Source organism: Lagopus leucura, unplaced genomic scaffold (genome assembly GCF_019238085.1).
Source record: "Lagopus leucura isolate 7727_CA_CO unplaced genomic scaffold, USGS_WTPT01 Super-Scaffold_100004, whole genome shotgun sequence".
NCBI lineage: Eukaryota > Metazoa > Chordata > Aves > Galliformes > Phasianidae > Lagopus > Lagopus leucura.
The window spans coordinates 64,925,393-64,940,787 of record NW_024962264.1 but is presented as its reverse complement, the minus strand read 5'-3'; the positions used below and the strand labels follow the sequence as shown (position 1 = coordinate 64,940,787).

The 15,395-nt window shown below is 49.0% G+C and overlaps 2 protein-coding genes across 2 annotated transcripts; both read left to right on the top strand.

The window, feature by feature from the left end:
- The first annotated feature begins 443 nt into the window (after nucleotides 1–443).
- On the top strand, nucleotides 444–3,819 carry LOC122180067 (T-cell surface glycoprotein CD8 alpha chain-like). The gene is made up of 5 exons (XM_042871491.1): nucleotides 444–489; nucleotides 903–1,265; nucleotides 1,878–1,973; nucleotides 2,128–2,244; nucleotides 3,512–3,819. Exons 1-5 carry the CDS (start codon nucleotides 444–446, stop codon nucleotides 3,526–3,528), a joined length of 639 nt encoding a protein of 212 aa, XP_042727425.1. The 3' UTR covers nucleotides 3,529–3,819.
- Nucleotides 3,820–6,726: 2,907 nt separating this feature from the next.
- On the top strand, nucleotides 6,727–10,738 carry CD8A (CD8a molecule). Its single transcript, XM_042871412.1, has 6 exons — nucleotides 6,727–6,806; nucleotides 7,253–7,621; nucleotides 7,932–8,024; nucleotides 8,681–8,797; nucleotides 9,583–9,613; nucleotides 10,684–10,738. Exons 1-6 carry the CDS (start codon nucleotides 6,761–6,763, stop codon nucleotides 10,736–10,738), a joined length of 711 nt encoding a protein of 236 aa, XP_042727346.1. The 5' UTR covers nucleotides 6,727–6,760.
- The last annotated feature ends 4,657 nt before the right edge of the window (nucleotides 10,739–15,395 follow it).

The following is a 15,395-nucleotide window of genomic DNA, read 5'->3' as shown; positions in this document are numbered from 1 at the left end:
AGATGAGAAATACACATGGCTAAATTGCTAAATAGAATATAATGACATGCACTAAAATAAAATCCACTGCATGAAATACAACTTGCAATCCCTGTCAACAGGAAGGGACTTGTTCTTGTTATCTGCTAATATGGCCATGATGATTGTGCTCCAAATGTTTCAAACAGCTGTTGGTGATGATTGATTTGATTTCAAGAATGAACATTGTCAGTCAAAACCTCAACTGAAGACATTGCAGCAAAATCCCTGAGGCACCTTAAAAAAATCTCAGCCCAAGTTCTGGATCACAACTGAAGTGCTGCAGAAATCATTCTTTTCTGAATGCCAGCTCTTCACAGCAGAGGGTCCTGATGACATCACATCCTCTCCTATAAGTTACATAAGCTGCCTCCAAAGTGCAGTGAGAAACATCACCCGCGCTCCGCTGCACCGCCCCGAGGACCATGGCCGGGTCTCCTGCACTGCTCCTCCTGCTCAGCCTGGGGCTCTGTGAGTATGGAAGCAGGAAGGATGGAATTTAGGGCTGCTCAGTGACTGCACAGGGAAGTGGGAGCGGTGGGACTGCAGTGCGATAAGCAGCAGGAACAGAGCCTGTTCAGACAGGTGTCAGACAGGAAGGGATGGGGAAGGGGAGAGAGGGGGATTAAGCAGTTGTTAGAGGGGAATCACCTGGCAAAGAAGCTGGGAAATGGCAGCAGCCCCAAGCTGGCAGCTGAAGGGCTGCTCTGAAGGGCAGCATACATCTTGAGATCTGGACGCCGCAGCTCTCCCTCCACATTCACCCTCTCAGCTCGGCTGCCTGCCTGCCACGCATCGCACCGGTGGGGAAGAGCTGTGCCCAAAGGCCCCGGGAGCTCTTCCTGATCAGCACCTGAGGGGACATGGCCAACTTCTGCCCACAGGCTGCACCAGTGCCCAGGGACAGAGGATGGAGGCCAGGTTCCTCAACAGGAATTTGAAGCACCCCCAGCAGGGACAGCAGCTGGAGCTGGAGTGCCTGCATTACGAGAGATACAGACCCCTCTTCTGGATCCGCCTGGAGAAAGATGGGAGACTTCACTTCATTGTCTCCTGCTACCCACGGTACTCTACTACCTATTATTGGTGTGACAACAAATCTACGCAGTTTGAGGCATCACTGAAAGACAACACCTTCAGACTGGTGGTGAAGTCCTTCAGGGCACAGGATGAGGGCACCTATTTCTGCATCAGCTACATCAACCAGGTGCTGCACTTCAGCTCTGGACAAACCGCCTTCTTCCCAGGTCAGCAGCAGCTTCACCCACCTCGCTTACACCCACCTCCCCTGCCCCTGCCTTCTCCATCCACCCATCGCCCACACTCCCCATGTCCCTGCTTCGTTGCCAAGCCATCTCATCACACACGCACTGCTCCTCCCCAGAGAGGCTCCCTGCCCTCCAGCTCCGCTGGCAGTACCAGCCATGCCCAGACACACAGGTGGTCGCATAGCCCCAGCAGCTCCTCCCCATCCCATCTGTGCCTCTGAGCGATGAGAGTTACAACGTCCGCAGCTCCCACATCCTTCCTCACCTCACAATAATCCAGATTGTCCTAACAAATCCTGAATGCTGGAAACATCCCACAAAGTAACTCAGAGGTTAGGTGTGGGTTGGACTATGCAAAGAAAAGATTCCCTGGTCTCTCAAAGCTCTATTCTGAATTAGAAGGATCTCTGCATGTGCTGCTCAGGAAGTAGGAACCCTCAGCCTTCTATTTCCATGGTTGGGCAGTGTTTCACTGCATCACTTTTCAAAATGGGACCTATGAAGTTCCACCCTTGTCCTGCCTTGTCCTGGCAGTGGTGGCAGAAGGCGGTTTTATTCTATTTTGCTGTATTCACTCATTTCTTCTTCCAGTCACAACAACAACAGCAGCACCCACCACACCCGCAGCCACCGCCCAAAGCAGCCAGGTCACTACGGAGGACATCTCCCAGCACAGCCCGAATACAGGTAACCCAGCAATGGGGAGGCAGAGGCTCTGCCAGCAGTGCTGCTTTGGTCATAAGAGGCCCAATTAAAGTCTGCGCTGACTTCAGGTGATTTCAAGATGCAAGCAGATGTCTGCAGCTGGGCTTTTCCTCTTTCCTCTCTTTTCTTGCTGCAGGAATAAGCAATGAGAACACATCACACTTTTGTCACAAAATAGTCATGTGGGTAAACCTGCCATGTGCCTGCCTCCTGCTCCTCACTGCCATCACCATCACCATCACACACTGCCAAAGTAAGTTGCATCCTGACACCCTGCAGAGATTCCTGGAGCCTCACACCACAGAGCACAGCCCACTCCCCAGGGGAGTGAACTCTCTGCCTACTGCCCCACGCAGACATTGCGTATCCAGGACACAGGGAATGCAGAAAGATGCTCTTAAAATTCCTATCCAGATTTTCCCCATCTCCAAGTTTATCACCAGAAGTATTTATCACATTCCGTGCTAGCAGCAAATAGAATATAAGCAGTGAAAACTTATTCTAATAAACTGCATTGGCTAAAATAGGTATCTGGGTTGGAAGCATCAGAACAAAAACATTACTCAACCATTGATTTCTGCCACTTTGTGCTGATCCAAATTACCAGAGCAAATCCACTAGTTGCAATAATTTCTGCAGCATGCAGAACAAACCCTCAAAGACACACTGCTACAAGACGTACATTTTCTGTTAAAATTCATGGCTCAATGGTGTAATTTGCTAAAAAGAACCTTCAGAAATAAAAGAGATGACACAAAGGGGAAGGAAATCATTCAGAGGGATTCACACTGAAAGGCTCTAAGTCAGCACTGAACCACCAGAGCAGACACAGGGCCTTCAGAGAGTCTGCCTAAAAGCACAGGTAGGTGTGTTTAGTCTGAACCATCCTAAAAGAGGCATCAGCCATCTAAAGTAAAAGATTGTGATTTGAGACTAAATTCAGAAATCTTCACTGATGCTTCAGATTCCTCCTTGCTAATGAGATCAGATGCTCCTATGCTAAGAGCAGGCAGGGTCAGCAGTGCTGCAATCAGCACAGCCACGCGTCACACGCGCTCACCACAAGCCGATCGCTTGCAGGACCAAGCTCAGCGTAAGCAAGCAGTGCTGCGTCGCTGCTCAGCAGAAGGCACACAGGCGTCCTCCTCCAGCACCGCGCTGATCCCACAAGCAGCACACACAGCTGCCCTGATGCAGCGCCGCCGTTTGGCTGCTCCTCCTGTGCTGCCCACCAGCACTGCACACCTCCCGCGGCCTGACATGTGCTCCTGCCCCACACTGCTGTGACACAGCCAGACCGCGGGCACAGCGCTGACCCGAAGAAGCCGGGCAGCTCCGTGCTGCTGTGCAAAAGGCACCGCGGTGCTGGACAGCTGAGCCTTCCATGGATCACCAAGAAACCAAGCATATCAGTACTCAGCTCTGATGCCCCAGTCTCTCTCTATTTTGCAATATTTTTTCCATTAAATGGTTGTAACTTTTGTCTCTTTCTCTGAGTTGTTTGGCTTAACTATTTCCAGGAAGGCCAAGAGTCTGAACATGCCACCACCTTCCCCACTGGTGTTTCGAAAGAAGAAAAGATCCATTGGAAGGGCCACTCCAAAGTCTGCTGAAATAACTTCATGCTTGACCAGGGTCCAGGACAGGATTTCTCTACTCCCTTTTCCACCTGAAATCTCCTCAACAGGCATGAAGAAAATGTCAACTCACCTCCTGCTGGGCCGCGTTCCTCGATTTGTCAACCTGTACGTTGTCTGCAGGATTTTGTCCCTCCCTTTTTGCGTGTGCCCTTGCTTAATTCTTAGTCATGAATAAACTGAACACAGACCAGTAGCTCTACAGACTCCATATACATTGACCCATTTTGCTTCTGTATTTAAAGGCAGGGAGGTCCTGCAGAACTGAAACTTCCTTTCTCTTGACATATCAAAGTGTGTAAGTTCATTTGCCGTAACTTGAACCACCCATCATTTGTTTCTTTTTGAACACTGCTATGACTCGAAACACAGCACAGGTAAGTTGGTCTACGCCGTGAAGACACATGTTTAACTTACTTAAATGAGAGGCCATATCCACCAGAAGCATTAAAACTGTCACAAGTTTTCAGTCTCACGTTCCTACACAAATGTTCCTTTTGATTCCAGAAATCAATTCATTTCAGTTTGCAAATCCTAAAACTGCTTAGCATTTTACCATGACTTACACACCTTACTTTACAAAAGTAAATGATTTCTCCCTTATCAGCGTTTGTACTTTTAGGGAGTGCCTGGAACTGGTGATGGTTCAATCCCTTGGGCTTCATGAAATTCACACATTTGATGACAATTGACAGGACAGTCCCCATTTTTAAAGCCTTTCTGCATATATTTCCCTGATGTACCATGCAGAGATGTTTCACCAAACCTGGATTTCTGGCAGCAAATCCGTTGTCTTCTATAAATTTTTTAAGTCCCACTTTTTTACCAACCACTGCCTGGGTGCCATCAGGAGCTCTACCAGATGTGTCAACAAAGGTTAAATAAAATCACTTTTACGCCATTTTTATTGCTTTGTCCGCATCAAAGGATTTCTTCATGCCTTTTAATGGTACCAAGGAAGCCATTTCTTCAGTAACATCATAGTTTTTAACACTTCCTTCCATGAAAACAGCAAGTTGAGTCAGCAGAAGGCACACAGGCGTCCTCCTCCAGCACTGCACTGATCCCACCAGCAGCACACACAGCTGCCCTGATGCAGCGCCGCCGTTTGGCTGCTCCTCCTGTGCTGCCCACCAGCACTGCACACCTCCCGCAGCATCAGTAGCACCAGGAGGCATCTGTAGCATCAGTAATTTCATCTGTCAGCAAAGGACAGCTTCTGAAATTAACAGCTTTGCTACGCGACTTTCTTGCCACAGATTTGTCCATTTCTTCAGTCCACCCGGCAAGAGTTGAGTGAGAACTGATTTTAGAGAAATCCCTGTTTCAATTAGGGCAGATTGCATCTGTGATGCTGTCTGTGCACTGCTCAATAAACTCACCACCAGCAGATGGTTTTGCTGCTTCTGCCATCAGATTTGCCACCACATCACTGGCCTTTATAGCCGAGTCCATCTGAGGTTAAACTCAACAGCAGTAACTCAGTTTTACCTCAACAAAGAAGTGCTCATCCATCCCTTTCTCACTGAATACTTCTCCTTCAACCACAATTTTTCTTCATTTGAGGGTTCTGTTATGTCTTGAGAAGACGTCAGGAAGGCTGAATAGTTGCTATGGGTAATTACTGTGTCTCAGTCACCCAGTGGCACACATGGGTAACACACACAGGTTCTTATTTGACTGAGCGTGTGCTGGGTGCCAGAGGTGGAGATAGCACAGCACCGTGCCCTGCCCATGTCCTGGTGGAGCTGATGCCAATCTCACCCTGCTGTGTGCCTGTGTCAGTGATGGGTGCACACAGAGGGCCGGGTTGCCCAGCGGGGCAGAGCTGCTGCCATGATGGCACGGGGCAGGAGGCGGCTGCAGGCCGGGCTGGGCCGGGCAGCGTGCAGACCACAGGTTGGGCATGCCTGGAATAGAGAACTAAGTGCCTTATGAAAATAGGCTGAAGTCAAAGGGATTCCTTATTTCTTCTCATTAACCAGCTCATCGCTCCATGGCAGAGTTGGTCACCGGTGTACAAGTTAGGAACACTTGCTGCTGAGGTGAAGCTGCTTGACCCAATGCACTGTCTTGTTGCGTTCTTCATTGTCCAGCTCTTTTTCCACAAAAAAAAACAGCAGTTTCATCACTCGGCAGTGCCAGGTTTCTCACAGCCAGGAGCAGGGGTGTGCTTTCCAAAGGAGTGATGGAACAACACCTCCCACACTGAACAGAAGAAAAAGCAAGGAAGCCAGAAAATACCAAAAAAAAGAATGAAGTAGCAGCAGAGCAAAGCTGTTGAGACAGTATGTGCTAAGCTGCAGGAAGTCAAAACCCTTACCAGTGTGTGTGGTCACCTAGAGATGGTAGGCTGGCCTCTGAATGTTGAAGCATGTATGGAGAGGTTTTTTGGCATGGCGGAAGTCCTTGTGGTTGGAGAAAGAAAAAAAAAAAGCACAGGGTAACTCTTTGTTCTTTAGACCTGAATGCCACTGGGGCACGGGGCTGCCTTGGTGGGTGTCACATCACAGACCTCCTGCCTTGCACACAGTGGCTTCTGCAGAGAAATAACAAAGAACAATTGCAGAGAACAACAGAGCTGAAGTACCCAGATACGTATCAGCAATGCATGGGCTCGCAGATGAAAAGTGCAGGTGGAGAGATGCTGTAAAACATACCCAGGTCTTCTTTAATCTGCAAAAAGAAGTGAACACATAAAATAAAATAAAATATCTACCAAGAAATACAACTTGCAGTCCATGTTCACAACACAGGACTGGACTTTGCATTCTGCAGATTTGCACATGATGAGAGAGTGGCCCAAAAGTCTGAGAGACAGCAGTCTGCAGCCACTGATCTGACTTAAAGGAGGAACGTCGTCCGTCTGAATCTCAGCTGAGGACACTGCAGCAAAATCCCAGAAGCGCCATTAAATACAATGCTGCAAGAATAAGCAAGCAGCAAGACTTGGGTCACAACTGAAGCTCTTCAGAAATCTTTTCTCATGCTATTCCACCTAAGAGGCTGAACAATGGCTCTTCACAGCAGAGGGTCCTGATGACATCACATCCTCTCCTATAAGTTACATAAGCTGCCTCCAAAGTGCAGTGAGCAACATCACCCGCGCTCCGCTGCACCGCCCTGAGGACCATGGCCGGGTCTCCTGCACTGCTCCTCCTGCTCAGCCTGGGGCTCTGTGAGTATGGAAGCAGGAAGGATGGAATTTAGGTCTGCTCAGTGACTGCGCAAGGAAGTGGGAGCAGTGAGACTGCAGTGTGTTATGCAGCAGGGGGGATGGATGCTGGAGGGGATGGGAAAGGGGAGAGAGGGGCATGTAGCAGCTGTTAGTGGGGAATCACCTGGCAAAGAAGCTGGGAAATGGCGGCAGCCCTGAGAAGGCAGCTGAAGGGCTGCTCTGAAAGGCAGCATCCATCTCAAGAGCCCGGCGCTCTCAACGCTAAGTCCACAGGGACTCCAGCACAGCACCCAAGCTGGACGCCAAGGCCCTTCCACCACATTTACCCTCACAGCCCGGCTGCCTGCCTGCCACGCACCACACCGGTGGTGAAGAGCCCTGCCCAAAGGCTCCAGGAGCTCTTCCTGAGCAGCACCTGAGGGGACATGGCCGACTTCTGCCCACAGGCTGCACCAGTGCCCAGGGACAGAGGAACAAGATGGAGGCCAGATTCCTCAACAGGAATTTGAAGCACCCCCAGGAGGGACAGCAGCTGGAGCTGGAGTGCCTGCCTTATGACAAGGACAGCGGTGTTTCCTGGGTCCGACAGGACAAGGATGGGAAACTTCACTTCATCGTCTACATTTCCGTGTTTTCCCGGACCACCTACCCAGGGAGCAAGACAACATCTTCACAATTTGAGGGGTCAAAACAAGAAAACTCCTTTCGGCTGGTGGTGAAGAACTTCAAGGCACAGGACCAGGGCACCTATTTCTGCATTAGCAACATCAACCAGGTGCTGCACTTCAGCTCTGGACAACCTGCCTTCTTCCCAGGTCAGCAGCAGCTTCACCCACCTCGCTTACACCCACCTCCCCTGCCCCTGCCTTCTCCATCCGCCCATTGCCCACACTCCCCATGTCCCTGCTTCTTTGCCAAGCCATCTCATCACACACGCACTGCTCCTCCTCAGAGAGGCTCGGGGCACTGTTGAGAAATTAGGAGACCACAGCACTCAATTCATATGGTTTGGCAGCATGTTGTGGCATCACTGTTGAAAATCCTTCCTGTGGTGGCCATGTTTCAGCTGGGGTGAGAGAAAGCTCTTGTATTCTATCTCACTGTATTCATCCAATTTATTTTTAGTCACAACAACATCAGCACCCACCACACCTGCTGCCACCAACCAGAGCAGCCAGATCACCAAGACAGACATCTGCATGCAGAGCTCAGATCCAGGTAACCCAGCTGTGGATAAATGAAATAAAGGCCTATGCTGACTACAGGCATTTTGGGATGCAGGGTGAGGGGAAATACCTTGAGCTTCATCAGTGAGATGCTGATGAGGGGATGAAACTAAAGCCATTATGGCATGTGCTGCCCAGGGAAGAGATGAAATCTCCTTTCCCAGAGGTATTCAAGAAATGAGCGTATGTGGCACTGTGGGACATGGGTTAGTGGGCCATTCTTGAACTAGATTTTCTTAGTGGGCTTTTTAAACCTCAGTGATTTCATGATTCCAACCCCAAGTTTTTTCCCACTCGGGGTGACTTAAGAGGCACAGGAATTCTGATGACTGGACAACACCAAAAGAAGGGAAAGCATTTTGAGCCAGCACTGGTTTTAGCCCCAGAAGGAAACCCGAGAGGACTTCTGGCTACATGTCCTCCCTCAGCTCCCCAGCACAACGCCAACAGCATCAGCCCACAACTGGGGATGTCACCACCACCCCCTTTGTGCCCTGTGGAAGTCCTCTCCTCACATACACCTACCGCCAGCCTCGCTCAGAGCCACGCAGCTCTGTGCTGCAGGACCTCCCAGTGGCTCTGCCACAGCTGGACATCAGCACAGCTGGGAGACGGGCCTTTCCTCTTTCCTCTCCTTTCTTCCTGCAGGAACAAGCAACAAGAACGTGCTGAATTTCTACTGTGAGATTTACATCTGGGCTCCCCTTGCTGGCGTCTGCCTCGTGCTCCTTGTAGTTCTGGTTGTCACCATCGTGCTCTGCCAAAGTAAGTCGCACTCTGACACCCTGCAGAGGTTCCTGCAGCCTCACACCACAGAGCACAGCCCGCTCCCCCAGGGGAATGGGCTCTATGCCTACTGCCCTCACGCAGCCATTGCGTATCCAGGACACAGAAAATGCAGAAGGACCTCTCATAAAATCATTTTCCATATTTTTCTTATCTACACATTTAGCTTCAGAAATACTTATCACATCCTCCTGCCAGACAATAAATTACAAAGAGAGAAATGTTACCGCACCCAACTGCATTGACTCTACCTTAGATCCTCAGACCAGGCACACTGCCTTTAATATGCATTGGCTAAGGGCAGTGCTCAGTATCTCTCTGCATCCCACTGTGAGTTTGCAGTAGCAGTGAGTAAAACCTCAGCCCATGACACCCTCCTGGTTTGTAGATACGGATCGCAGCCACGTGGATACAGATGTGGTCCCACGCTGGGTGGGAGCGTTGCCATTCACCTTCTTCAGCAGTAACTGCCGCCAATGGATTTTCACCAGCATGCCAGAGTTGCTGGAGACAGCAAAAAGGAACTCAGCCCTGTGCCCCCAGCCTGACATGGCAGCTCTGAAGCAGAGTGCTGAGGGAACAGGAGCTGCAGCAGCGCCCAGCGCATGGCTTTCCCCACACATGAGCTCAGTTCGCATGCTCTCAGCCTGATAGGAGACAGGAAGGCAGTGAGTTGCTGGGGAATGCCAGCCCTACACAGCAGCTGCACTGCTTTCCTACCCTGTGACTTCATATCTCTGAACTGTTTGCTCTTTTCATTTTAGAGACCAGAAGACGACGATGCAGGTGTAAGAGGTCAGTATGTGACAAGAGGGATGCTTTTGTCTTGAAGTCTGTAGCATTAATACTGGGCCATAAGGCAAGCAGGTGGCACAGGAAACACCGAAATGCACCTGGACTTTCTTCTTCCAGTGTGCAGTAGATAGGAGGGGACTGTGTAATTGTTGAGGGGGGGAGAGGGGGAAAAAAAAGAGATAAGCAAACAGAGAAAAGAACCTTACATCATTCAAATCCCTGAGCACTGATGACACTACATAAAGCCAGGATGCATCAGCAGAAACCAAAACCCTCTGCACACCAGCCAGTGCTCATCCCTTCCCATCTCTCTCATCATCCCAAGCCTCCAAGAACACACTGTCAGAATAATAACGTTGCAGGCTGCAGTTTACCACTTTTGAACTCCCATTGCCCAGCAGCAGCACGTGCCTTGCTTCTGCAGCCTAACCTCCCTGCAGCTGGTCTCACCCAGCCTGCTCAGCAGAAAGCCACTTCTGCACTTTGCAAGGTTGGTGCTGAGCCCAGTGCAGGGCTGTCACAGAGAAGTGCTCGACCACGGAAATCCCCAGTGCTGCTCCAGTTACACCAGCACCATGCAGGCGCTGCAAAAGAGAGGCTGCAAACAGCAGTTTCATATCTCTGCAGCCTCCTCTGCAAGTGGAGCCCTTTGCAGCTGATAAATCCAGCCTGCTGGTTACACATCCACAAGTTTTATAGACAAGAAGGAGATATGTTTTATAAACAATTTAATTGCTCACTGGTAGTAATAGGGAAAACCTCCCTACTTGCATTTACTGAAAAGGGATCCCTACATCTACGTTTGCAGCCACTGCAGAATATTGGGGCTTTTATTTAGAGAGGCACCTTCTGGTGCCCCTGGCTGAGACAAGGCATATTGGAAGCCTATTTCTTATCATTATTTTAACTACTGCTTAGCAGCATCCAGATGCTGAATGAGTGCAAAGGGGACGCAGCGATGCTTGCAGCTGGCTAGGAGGTCCCAGGCTGCACCGTGAGCTGAGCAGCGGGATGGGAACGACGTCCCTGCTCACTGCACATCCAAATAAATCCTTTTTTCCCCTCTCTAGACCTCCAAATGGGAAGCCTGGTGCAAAACCCAGTGTACCAACCCGACACATATGAGCAGCTGCAGCGCCCGGCTGCTGGTCAGCATCTGGGAGCCACTGCTGCCAAAGGCAATCTGCCACATAGCTACTACTCTTCGAGCATGCTATCCTGAGAAATCCAGAAAGACAGCAAAGGAGCAGAGTCACACAGAGCCAGCACCTCCCTGAAGCACAGCTCTTACTGAACCAGAGCTTTTCCATTGGATTCCAAAGGCCCAACACCACCTTCAGACCCAGCAGAACTCCGTGGTTCCAGCAGAAGAAAGCAGTCAGTCCTGATGCAAAGACCCATCGGTGACAAGTGGATGAGAAATAAGGATATTGACTGATCTGCCCCCTTTTTTGTGGTGCTGTGCAGCCCCCTCAAAGTTTCACAGAGTCACAGAATGGCTCACGTTGGAAGGGACCTTACAGACCATCACATCCCAACCCCAGCCATGGGCTGGGTGCCACTACCTGGTCAGGCTGCCCAGGGCCCCATCCAACCCAGCCCTGAGCAAAGTTTCATCTCATATAACACAGGGCTGCACTGAGAAAGCAAACAAGGATATAAGGGCTGTACTTTTGGGAGTTTTACACTGCTGCAGGCTGAAGTTTCTTATTTCCCCTTTGCTCCCTTCATCCTGCTGCTAACCCCACACCCACTGTGCTCAGCACTTCCACCTGGGCACAAAGTGGGGCTTCCCTTCTTTCTGGAATAACTGGTTGAGTATTAATAAATTAACAGCCTCTGTTACTTGCTTTGGCTAAGCAGGACTTTCAGCATACTTGGGGCACTGCGAGCAAGAGTTGTTTATTTTTTCACCTCTGTGCCTGATGTAAATATTTCCTCATTACAGTGACACGTCAACACCTAAGATAAAATAAAGCAATGTTTCCAGACAGATTCACTAATGCTTCTTTCTTTCTTTGCTTTCTGGCCTCAGAGAAGCCAAAACCCCATGTGAAAACCTGAGGGTTTGAGGCAGTCACGTGTAAGGGCATCAGACGCCGCAGGTTAGGTTCCAATTGTCCTTGAGACAATCTCTGCATTGATTTTCTCAGGGAGATGCAGGATGGGTCCAGAAACACTCCCTGCACCATGAAGGTGGAGGAGATAAAGGTTTCGGTGTTGTCTCCAAACGGCTGATAAAGGCCTGGGGAAAACAAAGAACATGAAGCTTTTTGCAGAGGAGGGGACAGCAGGACAGCTGGGGATGAGAGAAGCTGAGAGAGAAGCAGTTTTTCAGCTTAGCTCCAATCATACTAAACTGAAAAAAGACAGAGTAAACGAACACATCTAAAGCTCATCCCTGCTTCACCGTCCTCTATAGCCGTTTCCTCACTGTTCTCAGTCAATGCATTGCAGTTTTTGGCAGCCCCACGTGCACCGCATGCAGCCACCCTCCTGTAACTCATCAGGCAATGCTCCAACAATGTTACCCCAAAAATCCTCTCCCAGCAGCTCAGGTGGTTCCCACACCAAGTGCAACCCTAGTGCAGGAATTATCTTTGTGCCTCATGTGGCACAGACGCAGCCACACAGGTATTGAGATGCAAGAAAATAAAAAGCAATCCTAACTAAGGAAATACAAAACGCCTCCCAAACAGAAAACCAGGTGTAGCATTTAACTGTAAAGCACTTCAGAAAAGAAAGTGCAAGCAGCTCAGGCAGATGAAAAGATGAAGCTCTACAGCTGGCATGTCTCATGCAGCAGCTCTTCGCACTGATGTTAGCCCCACTGGTTGCAGATACCTGGCTGTGCACAACATGGTAGGTGACATACACTGAGATAAAGGCATTAACACTCAACAGAGAACCTGGCAGAAGCATTACTCTGTATTCTTTCCTCTATGCTCTGCTGCTCTTTAAAACAAAACAATCTATGTGTGCAATATTCAGTAGAGCTCTGCTACTATGAGAGCCCCCGGAGGTCAATTCTGCAGGGAAAAGCAGGCGAAGCACAGCAAAGCAACACTCTAAGTAGTGAAATACGCATATTTGGACATTAGCAGGTACTGATGTTACATAGATGCTCCACTGTGCAGGGCTGCACCAAGATCCTGGTCCTGAAGGGAGACTGACGCAGGCAAAGCCATCCCAACACCACAGATGCAGTGAAGGACCTGGAAGCAGCGCACACTATAAGGAATCTTAACTTGCACATGAAATCAACATTTGGGGGAAAAACTACAATGCTGCCAGGTGCAATTTCCCTCCTGAACACAGAATAAAATTCAGTGGGAGCAGGCACTGAAGCTCAGCCGATTCTCCTGGGACTAAAGCTGGCACGTGATGTTCATCCTGTGGAAACCATGCCATGCTGTTGCTTCAGCATTCTGGATGCAAAAAGTACAATAAGGGAAAAGAAATAGTGAGAGAGACCTGGGAAACACAGTAGAGGCAGTAAAATATGATTCTCCTGTAAAGAGGTTTCTTCCTTCTGATTCATCTCATATAAAACCTACTCAACACGCAGGGTCAGCACGACCTGCCCATCACTGAGCTCATTCCAGTTTGCACTGACACTGTGCTGCTAAGCTACATTCAGAGTAACCCACCGGATCGTGGAAAAAACCATTAGTTGCAAAGCAGAATACAAACTGGGCCAGACTACCAGGGCTTTGTATTTGGAATGTGCAGATAAGGCTGTGCTTCTCCATGGAACCTATTGATACTGCTACCCAAATGCATACCATCAAGGCAGAGCTCATGCACAGGCAGCCATTAACACAGGCATGGAGGAAACAAGGCATTATCCTTTAAGTTAACCCACACATTGAAAATCATGGAGGACAAAGCAAAAGTTTAACCTTCAAAGGCAGCTGGCAAGGAACAACAGACTGTTATCTCACACATCTTGTTAAACCACACTTCTCTTGTGCATAAATATTGAGGCTTGCATTAAGTTTCGAGTAAAAACCCAACATTGCATTATATCTTTACTCATTATATCTTTACTCTGGTGCTCTCTCATCTTTTTCTTCTGTTCTCAAAGCACTGTTCCCTACACTGGAAGGAAGAGCACAAGAATGGGGATGGTTTATAGGGCATAATATTTCCAGAGACACACCAGTCTCTTCAGGGAAAAGCAGAAAGAAGAAAACAGTATTTTGAGGTAGGCAAACTAATCTTGCAAGGAAAACTAATCCCAAACTTACCGCTCTGTTAAATGCAGTGAGTTGGCCCTATGTAGCCATAAATAACTTGAAGGCTGAAGTTTGGCAACAGCCGTGTTGTACAACGCGATAAAGAATGAAAGCAACAGGAGGAGTGAAATCTAAGTTAGCAGGGATCAAAAGCTCTAACTCATTCCTTCTAATGTATAGCTTCTGCTGCAGCTGCTATGCGAGTTAATTAACCTGACTTATGGACAGAAGACTCAAATCAATATTTCAGCAGAGAAACACTGATTTTTAGCAGGCATGGCTGAATGACCAGCCTGCAATTGCTGCCTGCAATTTACAGCACTGAAGACCCCGCAGGAAAAGATTTTCCTTGTTCAAAAATACCTCACAGAGCAGCAGATCATCGACAGGGCTGAAGGAGCCAAAGGACTTGGGCTTGTTGCAACACCAAGGTCACAGCACCAGGAAAACATCCAGCGGCTTTTAACCAGCACTTGAAGTCAAAGGTTACGTGCTAGTTTCATTGCAGCTCCACATCCAGCGCAGCAGGCAGAAGTCACAGTGATGTGGATACATACAGAACCTTCCACTTACTGTGCAGCACTCTCATTAAAAGGCATTGCAGTGCAAGGGGATCAGAATTTGGCACAGAAGCTCAGAGATAACTGCAGTACTTTAAAATGCTTTAGAAGCACAAAGCAGAAGTATTTGATTTTAAAAACACTGTGGATGTTTCCAAACTGCAGTGCAGAAAATGGACGCATTGGCTGCTGATCAGATCTGACATAAGAAAGCCTCCTGTTATTATTCACTCTTTGGGCAAAGGAAACAATTCAGGCAGTAGCAGGAGATAAACAAAAGGCAGCTCTAGGAACCAAAGCGCAGGCAGTGCCTCACAACCACCCAGCACCTCATGCACATAAGCACTCTGTACTCAGACAACGAGCATCATCTGTTGGCGGAGCTTCAAAACTGCAAGCAGCTATCCAGCAAGCACGCAGCTAGGGAAAGAACTAACAGTCAACACTGTAAATTAGCTATGTGTCCATGAAGTGAACTATTTAGAAAACAGGATCACACTTGGAAATTCAATTCAGAACTTTTCCAATGCACTGCCGACTAATATCTGCCATTTTTGTACTCGGAGAACTGCATCAGAGGCATTTTCAACGTGGGCTTACGTTCACACCAGCACCAAACCACGAGCAATATGACAGAACAACACAGTAAAGTGCAAGGTTTTGCATTTGGGCCAGAGCAATCCCAGGCATCCTTACGGACTAGAAGGCACAGCCCTTGAGAGCAGCCTGCAGAGAAGGACCTGGGGGTCCTGATGGATGAAAAACTGAACATGAGCCAGCAGTGTGCTCTTACAGCTTGGAAGGCAAATGGAATCCTGGGCTCCATCAGAAGAGGGGTGGCCAGCAGGGACAGGGAGGTGGTTGTCCCCCTCTACTCTGCTCTTGTGAGGCCCCATTTGGAGTACTGTGTCCAGGTTTGGAGCCCCCAGTACAAGAAAGGGAGCTGCTGGATTGGGTCCAGAGGAGGGCAACGAAGATGATCAG